This window comes from Onychostoma macrolepis, chromosome 09 (genome assembly GCF_012432095.1).
Source record: "Onychostoma macrolepis isolate SWU-2019 chromosome 09, ASM1243209v1, whole genome shotgun sequence".
NCBI lineage: Eukaryota > Metazoa > Chordata > Actinopteri > Cypriniformes > Cyprinidae > Onychostoma > Onychostoma macrolepis.
In genome coordinates, this window is record NC_081163.1 from 5,153,346 (window position 1) to 5,166,576 (window position 13,231).

Below are 13,231 nucleotides of genomic sequence, written 5' to 3' on the forward strand. Positions count from 1 at the left end.
ACTAGCGCAATGAAGAAGTCTATGCCATGTCATTCAGTATAATGGTTAAATGTTCACAAATCATGTTATAAACATTCATAAGAGCACTAGACATAGTTATCAGCTATATAGCAATTGTTATTAATAAAAACTATAACAGTAATACATTGTTGCATGAATAATAAACAACTGATAAAATTATCCACCACAAACTATAGTACAGTAGGCCTATTAACAAATTTTGATGCAACAGGGTATGATTTTAAACACAATCATCACTCCAAAACAGAGAAAACATCTTCTACAAACATCTACATGTCTGTCCCCCTCCCCCCCAACCACTGTAAAATAATGCTGCCCCACCAAGTTTTCGAAATGCCCCCCCCAGTCACGCAGTCCTTGAACCGGGCCTGTTTAGGAGCAGGGGTTGAGTTACGTGTTCATAAATGTGTAAATAGTGTAATATAAATAAAACTATAATAAGACTGATTACATTGAAAAATCACACCCCAAAATATATGCAATAATGGCAATATTATTACCCAATAATTTAGTCATGACGATAAAATTCCCAGTACCTTTCGTGTTAGCATATTGATGCCAAGGGTTTCTTATTTGAAGCAATGGATGACCCTGCACGTCGAAAAATGCAACAAAAAGTGACACCAAGGGGTCCTGACCATATGTGGGAGTGAGAACGTTTTGATTCGTACGGCAATAAAATCACAGACTAACCATGACAAAAATAGCTTCAGTCCCCAAACAATTACCATCCGAATAAGGCTAAACATGTTTTTCAAGCTGGATACTTAATGGAACGTCATCACCCCCTTTAATTGGGCTACTTTAGACATAACATAGCAATATGTAGAATAGCAATGTGACAGTGTTGTGTCCGAGTCCAGTGTCGAATCCTAGTTTTTATCAGAAGGGAACTTTTGAATTTGGAGTGTAAAATGTGAAATGTATGTCTAAGTCTTGGAAAACCTGGATACATGAGGAAGCATAGGCCTATTTATGATCTAAAGACCTTCGAGATTAGATTAATAAAATCTTAAAACGACTTGGGAATTTAATACATGTTAGTCAAGCTAACATGTTTTTTCAGAAACTTGAGTTAAAAATATTTTTACAAATCTGACAGAAGACTCTTAAAGAATATTCCACTGAAGAATATTCCCCTCATAAACATTTTAGAAACCTGAGATATGATTATTTCAAGAGTTTTTTTTTTTCTAGTTATTTTTTCTATTGTTTGTGACATACACTGAGATTATATATTTTTGGATATCAAACCAATCCATATGCAAAAAGCTTTAACTCCACTTTAAATTTTACTTTCAGGCTTCTCCTTTCAAAAACTGAAACGTACAACAATAAATGAAAAATGTGCCTATGAAATAAAAACTCAATTGTAACTTAAACTATATTTAAAATGAACTAAAAAATAGTGTGATTAAGATTAAAAGTAGGCTAATGTTATCACATTCATCAAATATCACACATCACATGACACTAAACACAGAAGTGGCCTCAACCACACTTGTGAGACACTATCTGACTACTGATCATTTTATTTTGCTTGGCTGACTGTGTAATAAAGAGATGTACAGAGTGTCCATAACATTTTTATTTTTTAACTTACAAATGAGCATGAAAATCAAATAGTACATCCATTATAAGTCCTGGAGAGGTTTTTGTGTCATTGCATCTGTTTAAGGCTGACAAACCATTACACCACAAACACTTCACGAGTACAAAAATATAGCTTTGAGTAGCTTTGATGAACTTTATAAAGTACTATTTATAAAGGAAAAAATATAAAGCATTTAGAAAAACCTGATATTTACATTGTTTGCTGTACATCATAGTGCATATTTAAAACATGCACATAATCTCTTTGTTAAAACCCTTTGCTTACTGACCACATACAGACTAGCTGCCTTGACAAAAAGGCTACAAAAAGCTTTTGAGTGTGTTGTGCTGTAAGCGATTTTGGCTATTTTGCTAACTTCAACCACACACTTCTCTCCAAACCAGCAGCTTAGCATTCTGCAATAGCATGTGTTTGCTTAATAGCAAGTCAAAGAGTTCATCACCCTTAAGTCTTTAAGATATCAGAAACGGGTCCATCCTTCAATATAAGTCTATGTAGTTTCTCATTTGTGTTACCATCCGCCAGATAAAAATGGCAAGTTGGATCACTCTGAAAAAGCTTGCATTCATGTCCATAATGCAGAAGTTACACGCCAACGAAGTTACATTTACCACTGTCCAGCAAATTTTGGTCATTTCAATAGGAATCAATCTGAAATTTGTATGATGGCGAAATATTTCCCCACACGGTTTTCACAATGGGTTCACAAAAACTGACAAACAGAAAGCTGATTGGTTTGAAAGTGGCTTAAATACAGTATGAGCTGTGCGCTACACAGACAATGGAACTTTTTTGCCTGTTAAATTTCATGGAAATTTCGCTATATGACTTTTAGGGTTAGGGTTTTTGTTGAAATCACTAACCCACCGTACGAGTGATAGTAAAAAATTATTCTTTAAACCTCTAGAAGCTCAACCAAGCAATAGAATGCTGCACATATGTATTTTTGTAGGCCAGAAGTTCCATTGTCCTGAAGTCAGTGGGTTTTTTAATAAATGAAATGAGGTCTGTAATTAACACAAGCTCAAGATATTTTTGTATTTTATTCTACAACATCAAATACATCAGTAAAACCCCCTTCAAAAAGTTGTTAATTTGTGAAGATTATCCTGATAAACTTTTGATGGCCACAGAGCTTATTTTCTGCAATAATTCAAAAGCCAATGGAAAGAGTTTTTGCATCATCATTGCAGTACTCATTTACTTCTCTCCCAATCATGGATTTTGCTCTTTCTGACCAATAGAGGGAGTCAAAGCATCATGGCAATTAGCCTCTACAACAAAGGGTTGTTCTAGCTCAAAGTCTAGCAGTTCTCATACACTGATGCCCATTGTGTAGTTCACAGGAAGCTGGAAGTGGCTTCTGAGGTCAAAGAAGAAGATCTACTAGATCTGGAGACGAAGAACCACTCGAGAAACCTTATCTATGGAGCGTCTTGCAGTTCTCATACATTGATGTCCATTGTGTAGCTCACAGGAAGCTGGAAGTGGCTTCTGAGGTCAAAGAAGAAGACCTACTAGATCTGGAGACCGAGAACCGCTCCAGAACTCCTTTTCTACGGAGCATCTGCAGAAATCTTTTTCTGAACTTCTCTCCCACAAAGGCGTACAACACCGGGTTCACGCAGCAGTGCAGAAGGCCAAGGTTTTGAGTTGCAAACATGGCGACGTCCACCGACATCTGTGTGAAACAGCTGAACTGAACCACTTTGGCTCTCAGGAGGGTGTCAACCATCATGGAAACATGGAAGGGGGTCCAGCACAGAAGAAAGGCTACAACCACAGCTATGATGACCTTCATGGCTCTCTGTTTCTGGAAACCGCGCGTACGCAAGAGCCGCTCCACTGTGATGCTGTAACAGATCAACATGACCACCAGAGGGAAGAGGAACCCGAGCAGATGCCTCATGATTCGCGTGGCCAGTCGCCACTCGTCGGCGTGATTCGTCTCAAAGCGTTCTGCACAAACGGTCTTCTTGGAAATTTGCTCGAAAAATGCCTCGTTGTAGAATGATGGCAAGGAGAGCACCAAGCCTAAAACCCACACCAACGCGCAGGCGACTCCGCTGCACAATCTCCTCTTAGCCTTCCGGGACTCCATTGCTCTGACAATAACCATGTAGCGATCCACGCTGATGCACACCAGGAACAAAATGCTGGTGTAGAAGTTCACTTCCTTCACCAGGCAAACCAATTTGCATGCAATATCACCAAACACCCAACCGTGGATCACGGAAACTGCCGAAAATGGCAGAATCAAAGCCAGTAACGTGTCGGCCACCATCAGGTTGAATAAGTAGATGTCCGAGGCGGAAAGCAAGAGTCTGTTGGAGGTGATGACCCAACCTACTATCAGATTCCCAGGAATAGCCATCAGAAAGATGAGCATGTAGAAGACGCAGAATGCAATGTTAACGGCATCCGCCATAGTGATGGAGGAACAAAGCAACGTCTTCTCATCCACGACAAAATCAGACAAGTTCTGGAGATCTGTGTAGTTGAACTCTTCATAGTAGAATTCACTGAAGTCATCAATATTAAGAGAGCTGTTTGGATCTGTTAGAAAATGACAAATAGAAATTATTAAAGCAATGTGTGTTAAAATGGAGACATTTATTAATAATAATTTCACTACTTTTTGGCACGTATAGTGTAGTTTAGTAGTTCAACTACAGTATAGAAATACAATTGTTATCCAAAAAAAAAAAAAAAACCTTAAATTATTTTTCTTTTCTCTTCATCTCTTTTTAAATTCACAATAAAAGTTAATTTTTTATTACTTATCTAGGAAAACTCAAAAAAAGAAAGCACTGCCCATATGTCAGACGAATAAATAAATATTCATGCTACTTCGTGTTACATGACATGCTACTTTCAATCAGTTTGCTCTTGAATGAATACAATTCATAAGTTAGTTTTTTATTTTTTATATTTATGAAAAAAAAAAACAAGAAAAAAGGTACAAGAAAAGCACTGCCCATATGACAATAAAAATAAATAAAATTCATAATTGGCATGCTACTTTTTTTTTATCAGTTTGTTTTTAGAATGAACTAAATAAAATAAAATTAGTTTTTCATTTCTTATTACTATAAAAAATTTAAAAAAGAAAAAAGGTACAAGAAAAGCACTATGACAAGCAAACAAACAAATAAATATTAATGTCATCTGATATATTAACTCTGATTTTTGTTGCATTTACCAAATGGGTAGTTGGCGTTTAAAAAGTGTTCCCGCAGTGTAACACATCTTAAACGATTTTAATATTAAAGCAATTATAATTAATAATTATAATTATTTTATATCAAGCTTTTAAAGCATGCAGTATTTATTAGCTCATAAGTGAGCATCTACATGTACTTTTAACTTTTAAAATTAATTCTCATACTGCAGGACTATATAAAATGGATTTTTGTGGGGAAATTTGAAAAGAAATGGTGATCAGGCACAACACCTAAAATATACATTGTCTCATATACATGCATATAACATTTTTAAGGTTTATAAAACCTTAAGTATTAAAAAAAAAAAAAAAAAAAAAAGTTTTGATAATCAGATTTCAAATGATTGCCTTCTAAATAAATTATACAGTTAAGATATTGGACTCACCAGTCATCGTAACGTCTTTTTTGGTGTGGTGTCGTATGTGAGAATAATCCAGAGAGTTGTGTGCTGAGGGCTTCTTTATACCCTTTGAAGTGATGTTGTTATATCCTGTTTACCCAAGTCTTAAAGGTTACTTCAAGTGTACAATCTCAACTAAGATGCTCTAATTTTTCAATATATATTCTCTGTATCTGGAATCATCTTAGAAAGCCTTTTTCTCTTTCACAGGAGACAAGCTGATACGTTTCTAACATCTGAATGAGATGCAGAAGATGAGGATGTTTGGTGGTGTTGCTTTTATGCGGCTACAAGAAAGCAGAAGATTAGAGATGTTAGCTGGGGAATTTGAAACATCCTAATGGTCACAAGATCATCACTCATGTTCAGTCTAGGACATAAACATGATCAAAACACTAAAAGTGAAACTAAGAATCACATGGTCTAAAATCATCCAAATATATTTATGATATGAAGTCATGAGGCTATATTCTGGAGCCCAGTTCATAACCAAATATATTGAGTGTGAATACTTTTGGCACATTTGGTGAGAATTTTATTTACATTTAAATGACAATATTAAAAATGTAAAAGAGTGCAACATTTTTGAATTTTAAATTAATGACTGTAATGTTTTTTGATACAGTGATTAGAATTTAGGAGAAAAAGCATGAAGTTTATAGTTATCTCTGAGGAAAGAACTATAAACTTTAAGCAGAAAACCTGACATGTGTAATATGGAAGTGATTTTTCAACATCGGAGGAAAGATGTGTCACATGTGAAGAGATGCGAGGCCGCACATCATCATTTACCCACATTTATCCAGGAAATTGAGCAACTCCGTCCCACTGGGTTTGTCCTGAAGATGCTGTAAACAAGCGTGTTTCTCACATGAGAAGCAGCCCGTTTCATTTCATTAGCTATTTTTAAATGCAGGTGTTATTTGGGAAAAATCATCAAAATTAATTGAAGATTAGCAGACATTTAAAAAAAAGAGGTTACATCTTTGACACTTCATTTATAAACAATGATGTGGTGTGTAGGTGTCACAGATCCGCCCACAGCATCATCCACACCAACCACCTACACCCGTTCGCAATCACCGGAGTACTGATTACCACCTGTCATCACTTACCTGCTCGCTATATCAAGTCACTCACCACAATCCTGCGTTGGTTGGTATCAAGGTCGTAAGCCTGGCTCACTTCCCTACTCACCTCTTGGATTGCCTGGATCCTCCGTCCTGTAAGCCTCACCGACCGACCTATCACAAAAGTGTCACTTTGAGTTGGACGAAGTCACTGAGTTAAAGGACCCCTTTGTTTTAAGTTACGTTTTGTTTGAAATCCTTCGGGATCAGTTTATGTTTGTGGGAAGGAAATAAAAGAAGTGTGTTCCCACTAACCCTGTGTTTGCCTCTCCGTCCAAACCTGACAGAATACCAACCCCTCAAAAAGGAGTAATTGGACGTTGTTAAACTGAGATGGAAGACCAAGCTCTTCCAACACCGGACCCATTCACCGAACTAGTTCACGCTCTCCGCGAAGCCCTCCAGCCTCCTCCGGCCATCCCATCTCCTTCCGGGTGCCCAATGGCCAAACCTACCCTCTACTCCGGCGATGCGGCCACCTGTAGTGGCTTCTTGCTTCAGTGTTCCCTGTACTTTGAGTTTCAACCTCACCAATTCCTGAACGATCGGGCAAAGATAGCTTTCATCATGTCCCTGCTGTCCGGAAGAGCCCTACAGTGGGCTGAGGCGCTCTGGAATTCACACAGCCCCGTCGTGCGGTCACTGGGTGCCTTCACCGACCATTTCAGTGAAGTGTTCAGCCATACAGCCTCCTCCATCTCCGTTCACGAAGAGCTCTTTCAGTTACGACAAGCCAACATGTCCATCCATGATTACACCGTAAGATTTCGCACTCTAGCCGCCGGCAGTGGGTGGAACGAGACAGCACTTCTCGCCGCCTATCGACGGGGTCTTGCACCCTCCATAAAACAGCAGATGTCTGTTATTGAAGACTCAGTGGGCTTGGAGGGCTTTCTCCAGAAATCGTTGCACATTTCACAACAGTTAAATGCTTGTCGTCGGAGACTACCCCAGCAACCACCTCACAAGGATCGGTCCCACTTGTACGGAACCCATGCAGGTGGACCGGTACCACCTATCTCCGGAGGAACGGGCCCGCCGGAGAACCCACAATCTTTGTATGTACTGCGGCTCGGAAGTCACTCCTGGTAGCCTGCCCGTTCGCCCCGCGAACTCCACGGTGAGTACGGTCCATCTTCACCCTGATGTTTCCAAGATTCCACATAGTGATGCTCTAATCATTTACCTGAACCGATCCTTTCCAGTTAAAATCCTCATTGACTCCGGAGCCGCCGGAAATTTCATCTCTTCGGCCAGCCTCCTTCAACTCCAACTACCCCGGCCCGAGTACTACATCCCACCGGATTTCCACCATACAAGGCAAACCGTTGAGCAAAGGGCTGGTACGTCACCACACTCCAGAGGTCACGCTCGCGTTGGACACTTTCACGAGGAACAAATCTCCTTTCTTATCTTGGAGGAAGCCATTGTGGATGTGGTGCTGGGTCGTCCCTGGCTCGTAAAACATCATCCAGACTTGCATTGGAGTTCGGGAGAAATCCTTCGTTGGAGTGCTTCCTGCTTTGAAAAGTGTCTCCCCAGTCTCCCGGTACCTCGCCAGTCCGTACCATCTCTCCCACTCAACTCCACCACCGTGAGAGCCCTACCACACTTACCTCGGTCAAGATTCCCAGAGCCTACCTCCCTTACCAGGACGTGTTCAGCAAACGGCCGCCACTGCCTTCCTCCGCACAGACCCTGGGACTGCACCATTGACCTGTTACCCGGGCCAAACTGCCTAAAGGTCACGCCTATCCCTCTCAATCCCGGAACGCATCGCCATGGAAGAATATGTGAGAGAGGCGCTACAGCAAGGGTTCATCCGTCCCTCCACATCTCCGCAGCCTCCAGTTTCTTCTTTGTCGCCAAGAAGGACGGGGCCTCCGCCCATGTATAGATTACAGAACGCTCAACGCACAAACAGTCAAATTCGCCTATCCCTTACCACTGGTCCCAGCTGCCTTAGAAGAACTTCGTGGGGCCGAGTTTTCACCAAACTCGACCTCCGCAGCGCCTATAATTTAATCCGAATACGGAAAGGAGATGAATGGAAGACAGCCTTTATCACGCCCACCGGGCACTACGAATATCAGGTTATGCCGTATGGCCTTCGAACTCTCCATCAATATTTCAGAACTTCATGAACGAGATCTTCCGGGACATGCTCAACCGATTCACCCTCATTTATATCGATGACATCCTGATCTACTCTTCCACCCTCGAGGAGCACCAAGACCATGTTACCCAAGTTCTCCAACGCCTCCGCCAGCATCAACTGTATCTCAAGCTCGAAAAATGTGAATTCCATCAAACAAAGATCCATTTCTTGGGATACATCATCGGCGGATGGAGTACAAATGGATCCAGCCAAGGTGAAAGCCGTAAAGAATTGGCCACAACCATCTTCTATCAAGGAGCTCCAACGGTTCCTCGGGTTCGCCAACTTCTATCGACGTTTCATAGCCCATTATAGCCATCTGTCAGCTCCTCTAACCTCTCTCCTCCAAGGAAAACCGAAATCCCTTATCTGGACGCCTCAAGCGATGCAAGCCTTCCAAAGGTTAAAGTCCTCCTTTTGCACCGCTCCAACACTCACCCATCCAAACCCCAATCAACGCCGTGGTGGAAGTGGATGCTTCGACGGTGGGAATTGGCGCGGTCTTGTCGCAGCCTAAAGGCGAACCTCCAGTGCTTCACCCCTGTGCCTACTTCTCCAAGAAGATGTCCCCAGCAGAACAAAACTACGACATCGGGAACCGCGAATTACTGGCAATCAAACTAGCACTGGAGGAGTGGCGGCACTGGCTAGAAGGCGCACAACATCCGTTTGAAGTGATTACTGACCACAAAAACCTCCAGTACCTTCGCGAAGCCAAGCGCCTAAACCCCCGACAAGCCCGCTGGGCCCTTTTCTTCACTCGATTCAAATTCACTATCACCTATCGTCCCGGCCACAAGAACCTCAAGGCCGATGCTCTGTCCCGTCTGCACCAGCCCGACCCATCACCCGAACATCCAGAACCAGTCCTGCCACCCAAAATATTCGCTTGCCCCATCATATGGAAGGTGGATGACCAGATCCGTGCTGCCACTCAATCTGAGCCTGCTCCGCCGGGAGTTCCAGAGGAAGCTGTACATACCAGCCACCTTCCGTCTCCCCTTCTGGACTCTCTACACACGTCTCCGGGATCCGCCACCCGGCCACAACGCACTCTCTCGCTCCTTCGAACAAGTACTGGTGGCCCAACATGAACCAGGGCGTTGCCCGTTACGTCCGAGGCTGTGCCGTCTGTGCCATCACCTCGACCCCCGTCACTTGCCCGAGGAAAACTGGTCCCCTGCCGATCCCACGCCGCCCTGGTCCCATATCGGAGTTGACTTTGCCACAGACCTACCACCCTCCAACGGATCTACCACCATTCTCGTTGCGGTCGACGGTTCTCTAAGGCCTGCAAATTGATCCCCTTACGAGGATTACCCACAGCCCTCGAAACTGCGGAAGCTCTCTTCCAACATGTCTTCCGAACTTTGGCCTGCCGAAGACATTGTCTCCGACCGAGGGCCTCAGTTCACTTCCAGGGTCTGGCGTAGTTTCTTCCGGCTACTGGGAGTCTCTGTCAGTCTGTCCTCCGGTATCACCCACAGACCAACGGCCAAACGGAACGGAAAATCCAGGAGATTGGGCGCTACCTGCGCGCCTATTGCCATCGCCACCAGGACCACTGGAGCAAGTACCTACCCTGGGCCGAGTACGCCCAAAACTCACTGCGGCAAGAAACTACCGGTCTCACCCCATTTCAATGCTTGTTAGGATTTCAACCTCCGCTCTTCCCTGGACCGAGAGCCTTCAAGTCCCGCGGTTGACTTCTGGTTTCGAGAGAGCGAAAGAGTGTGGGACACGGCGCATGTCCATCTCCAGCGGGCAGTACGGAGGCACAAAAGACATGCAGATACCCATCGCCGCCACGCCCCTATACCGTCCGGCGACCGAGTCTGGCTCTCCACTCGGGATATTCGCCTCCGCCTGCCCTGCAAGAAGCTAAGCCCTCGCTATGTCGGTCCCTTCCCTATAATAAGACGGATAAACGAAGTCACCCACGAGCTCCAGCTCCCAGCAACTTACCGCATTTCACCTACCTTCCATGTATCCCTATTAAAACCGCTCACTAATCCCGTTCTCCCTCCTTCCGCAGAGCACGAAGTACCTCCTCCTCCCGAGGCCGACCCCAGTGGGACCATCTACAGAGTCGAAGAAATCCTAGACTCCCGTCGGCCAGGCGGCCGACTCAATACCTGGTGGATTGGGAGGATTCGGCCCGAAGAGAGATCATGGGTAAACCGAGAGGATGTACTGGACCCTCGCTTCTTTCCGACTTCCACCGGTCGCACCCGACCGCCCTGCCCCAAGAGGGCGTGGTCGCCCTCGCCCGTCGGTCCCGGCGCCAGGAGACGCCCGTGGGGAGGGGTACTGTCACAGATCCGCCCACAGCATCATCCACACCAACCACCTACACCCGTTCGCAATCACCGGAGTACTGATTACCACCTGTCATCACTTACCTGCTCGCTATATCAAGTCACTCACCACAATCCTGCGTTGGTTGGTATCAAGGTCGTAAGCCTGGCTCACTTCCCTACTCACCTCTTGGATTGCCTGGATCCTCCGTCCTGTAAGCCTCACCGACCGACCTATCACAAAAGTGTCACTTTGAGTTGGACGAAGTCACTGAGTTAAAGGACCCCTTTGTTTTAAGTTACGTTTTGTTTGAAATCCTTCGGGATCAGTTTATGTTTGTGGGAAGGAAATAAAAGAAGTGTGTTCCCACTAACCCTGTGTTTGCCTCTCCGTCCAAACCTGACAGTAGGATAATATCATCCTATATAGAATATAAATCACACCAATTTATTATTTACAATTTATTAAAGGGAAAGTCCACCAAAAATGAAAAATGTACCATTATTTATTCACCCTCATGTTGTTCCAAACCTGTATGACTTTCTTTTTTAGCATAACACAGAGATACTTTAAAGAATGTTGACAAACAAATTCTGTTCCTTCTGTTGTATTTTTCATCTTCTTCAATATCTTCTTTCATGTTTCACAGTACAAAGAAAGTCATACAGGTTTGGAACAACACAGGGGCGAATAAATAATGACAGAACTGTCATTTTTGGGTGGACTATACCTTTTACAAATATTATAAAATAATAATTCTGATAATTGAGAATGTATGTACATTCATGAATATGCACATAGCTGTAGAGATTGAATCTTTAATATTCAGAATAGTGATAAATGATCACTTAAACATTTACAGTCTTGAATATTTGGTAACATTTTTGAATGCAGTATCTGTTAATGACTAAAGTGCTCAAACTCTGTTTAGATATACTTTACTGTCAACAAGGTGCTCTAACACAGTGACACATGTTTGTAAAATCTAAAACAGCAACAGAATCTGATCTGGCCTCCTTTCTGCTGTGCTCAAGACAGGAAGAAACACGTTTCTGTGTGAAGAATAAGAAGGAAAGGAATGCAAGATGAGATATAATGTGGTTGTATTACAAAATAATGTTATATAAGTTCAGTATTCATATTAAAATATGGTAAGCACAAGATAAGGGAAGAAAATCCCAAATGAGGTCTTTTTAATATCTCAACAATCAAAATATTGTCTGCAATCAAACATAAGTGATTCAATATGAACTCAAACAATTTTCATCCAATTCTTCCAAGTCCATTTTATGGTGAAAGATAAATGACCATCCCACCCCCATTATATTCCAAATACAAACATTTTCTAGACAGAGCACGGAAAAGTGTCCTTCTCAGTTTACAGTGTGTGTAAATGGCAGTGGTTTTCCACTGTGCCAATAAAAAGAAAGTTGTGAAAATTCTTGTCCGCAAACTCAGCCTCAGGCTCAGCTGATGCATGTTTATGCCACTTCAGTAAGAATAAAGATGACACCATGCCAATGAGCCAAATGAAAAGCACTTTAATGGGAAAATAGAGAATAGGAACAAGATCCTAACTCTTAAATGAATACATCACCCCAAAATAGATTTTTCCCCCCCAATATTTAATCACCCTCATGTTATTTCAAACCTGTATGCTGGATTCCCCCCCATGAAGAATCTTTAAAGAATCTTTAGGTACTGTAGTTATTTTCCATGCAAGGACACAAACACATGTTGGGTTTCTGTCTGAATTTTTTAATATGTCATGATGTCCCAAGTCAGGAAAACTGCCATACAAACACACTGCTGAAAATATCTAAAACATGACAGCATATTCAATCAAAGATGAATCTCTTAGGTTTATCAAGCTCACTCAAATTTAAGGCAAATGTAGTTAACAAGGCTGTTTATACAGATTTACATATATCTTAACAGTATAATAACAGGGCTAAAGTGGGATTTTATTATCTCCTCATAGCCTCATCTCCTTATAGTCTATAACAACAAAGCTGTTTGTCTTTTTTCAGATTTTTTTAATTTTAATTTTATTTTATTAGGTCTAAAAGAAATCATGGAAATCACAAAACAGGCTGATTTCTATACATTTAAAACATGTTATGTTTTAATATAAGATGTGACATCATTTTTGCGTTAAAATATTTCATAAAGAAAGAATAAAGCGTAGAAAGCCGTCTTTGAAAGTGCAATGTTTGTAAAACTCCTTATTTAGTAATAACGAATAACTGGAAACGTCATGGGAATTCTTTGGTCAAAAGGTGGTGTGGGGACCTTTGAAGAACAAATAATTATTTAAAAAATATATATTATTTTGAAATTGGAAATCTCGCTGTAAATTAAATATTAACAGCATAAAGTATTTTG

General features: G+C 41.9%; 1 protein-coding gene across 1 annotated transcript; it reads right to left on the minus strand.

Moving 5' to 3' along the window:
* Positions 1-1,591: 1,591 nt before the first annotated feature.
* Positions 1,592-6,211, minus strand: LOC131547058 (C-X-C chemokine receptor type 1). The gene is made up of 3 exons (XM_058787312.1): positions 6,057-6,211; positions 5,246-5,547; positions 1,592-4,192 (listed from the first exon to the last, which is right to left on the minus strand). The coding sequence occupies exons 2-3, from the start codon at positions 5,250-5,252 to the stop codon at positions 3,108-3,110; spliced, it is 1,092 nt and encodes a 363-aa protein (XP_058643295.1). The 5' UTR covers positions 5,253-5,547; positions 6,057-6,211; the 3' UTR covers positions 1,592-3,107.
* Between the last annotated feature and the right edge of the window lie 7,020 nt (positions 6,212-13,231).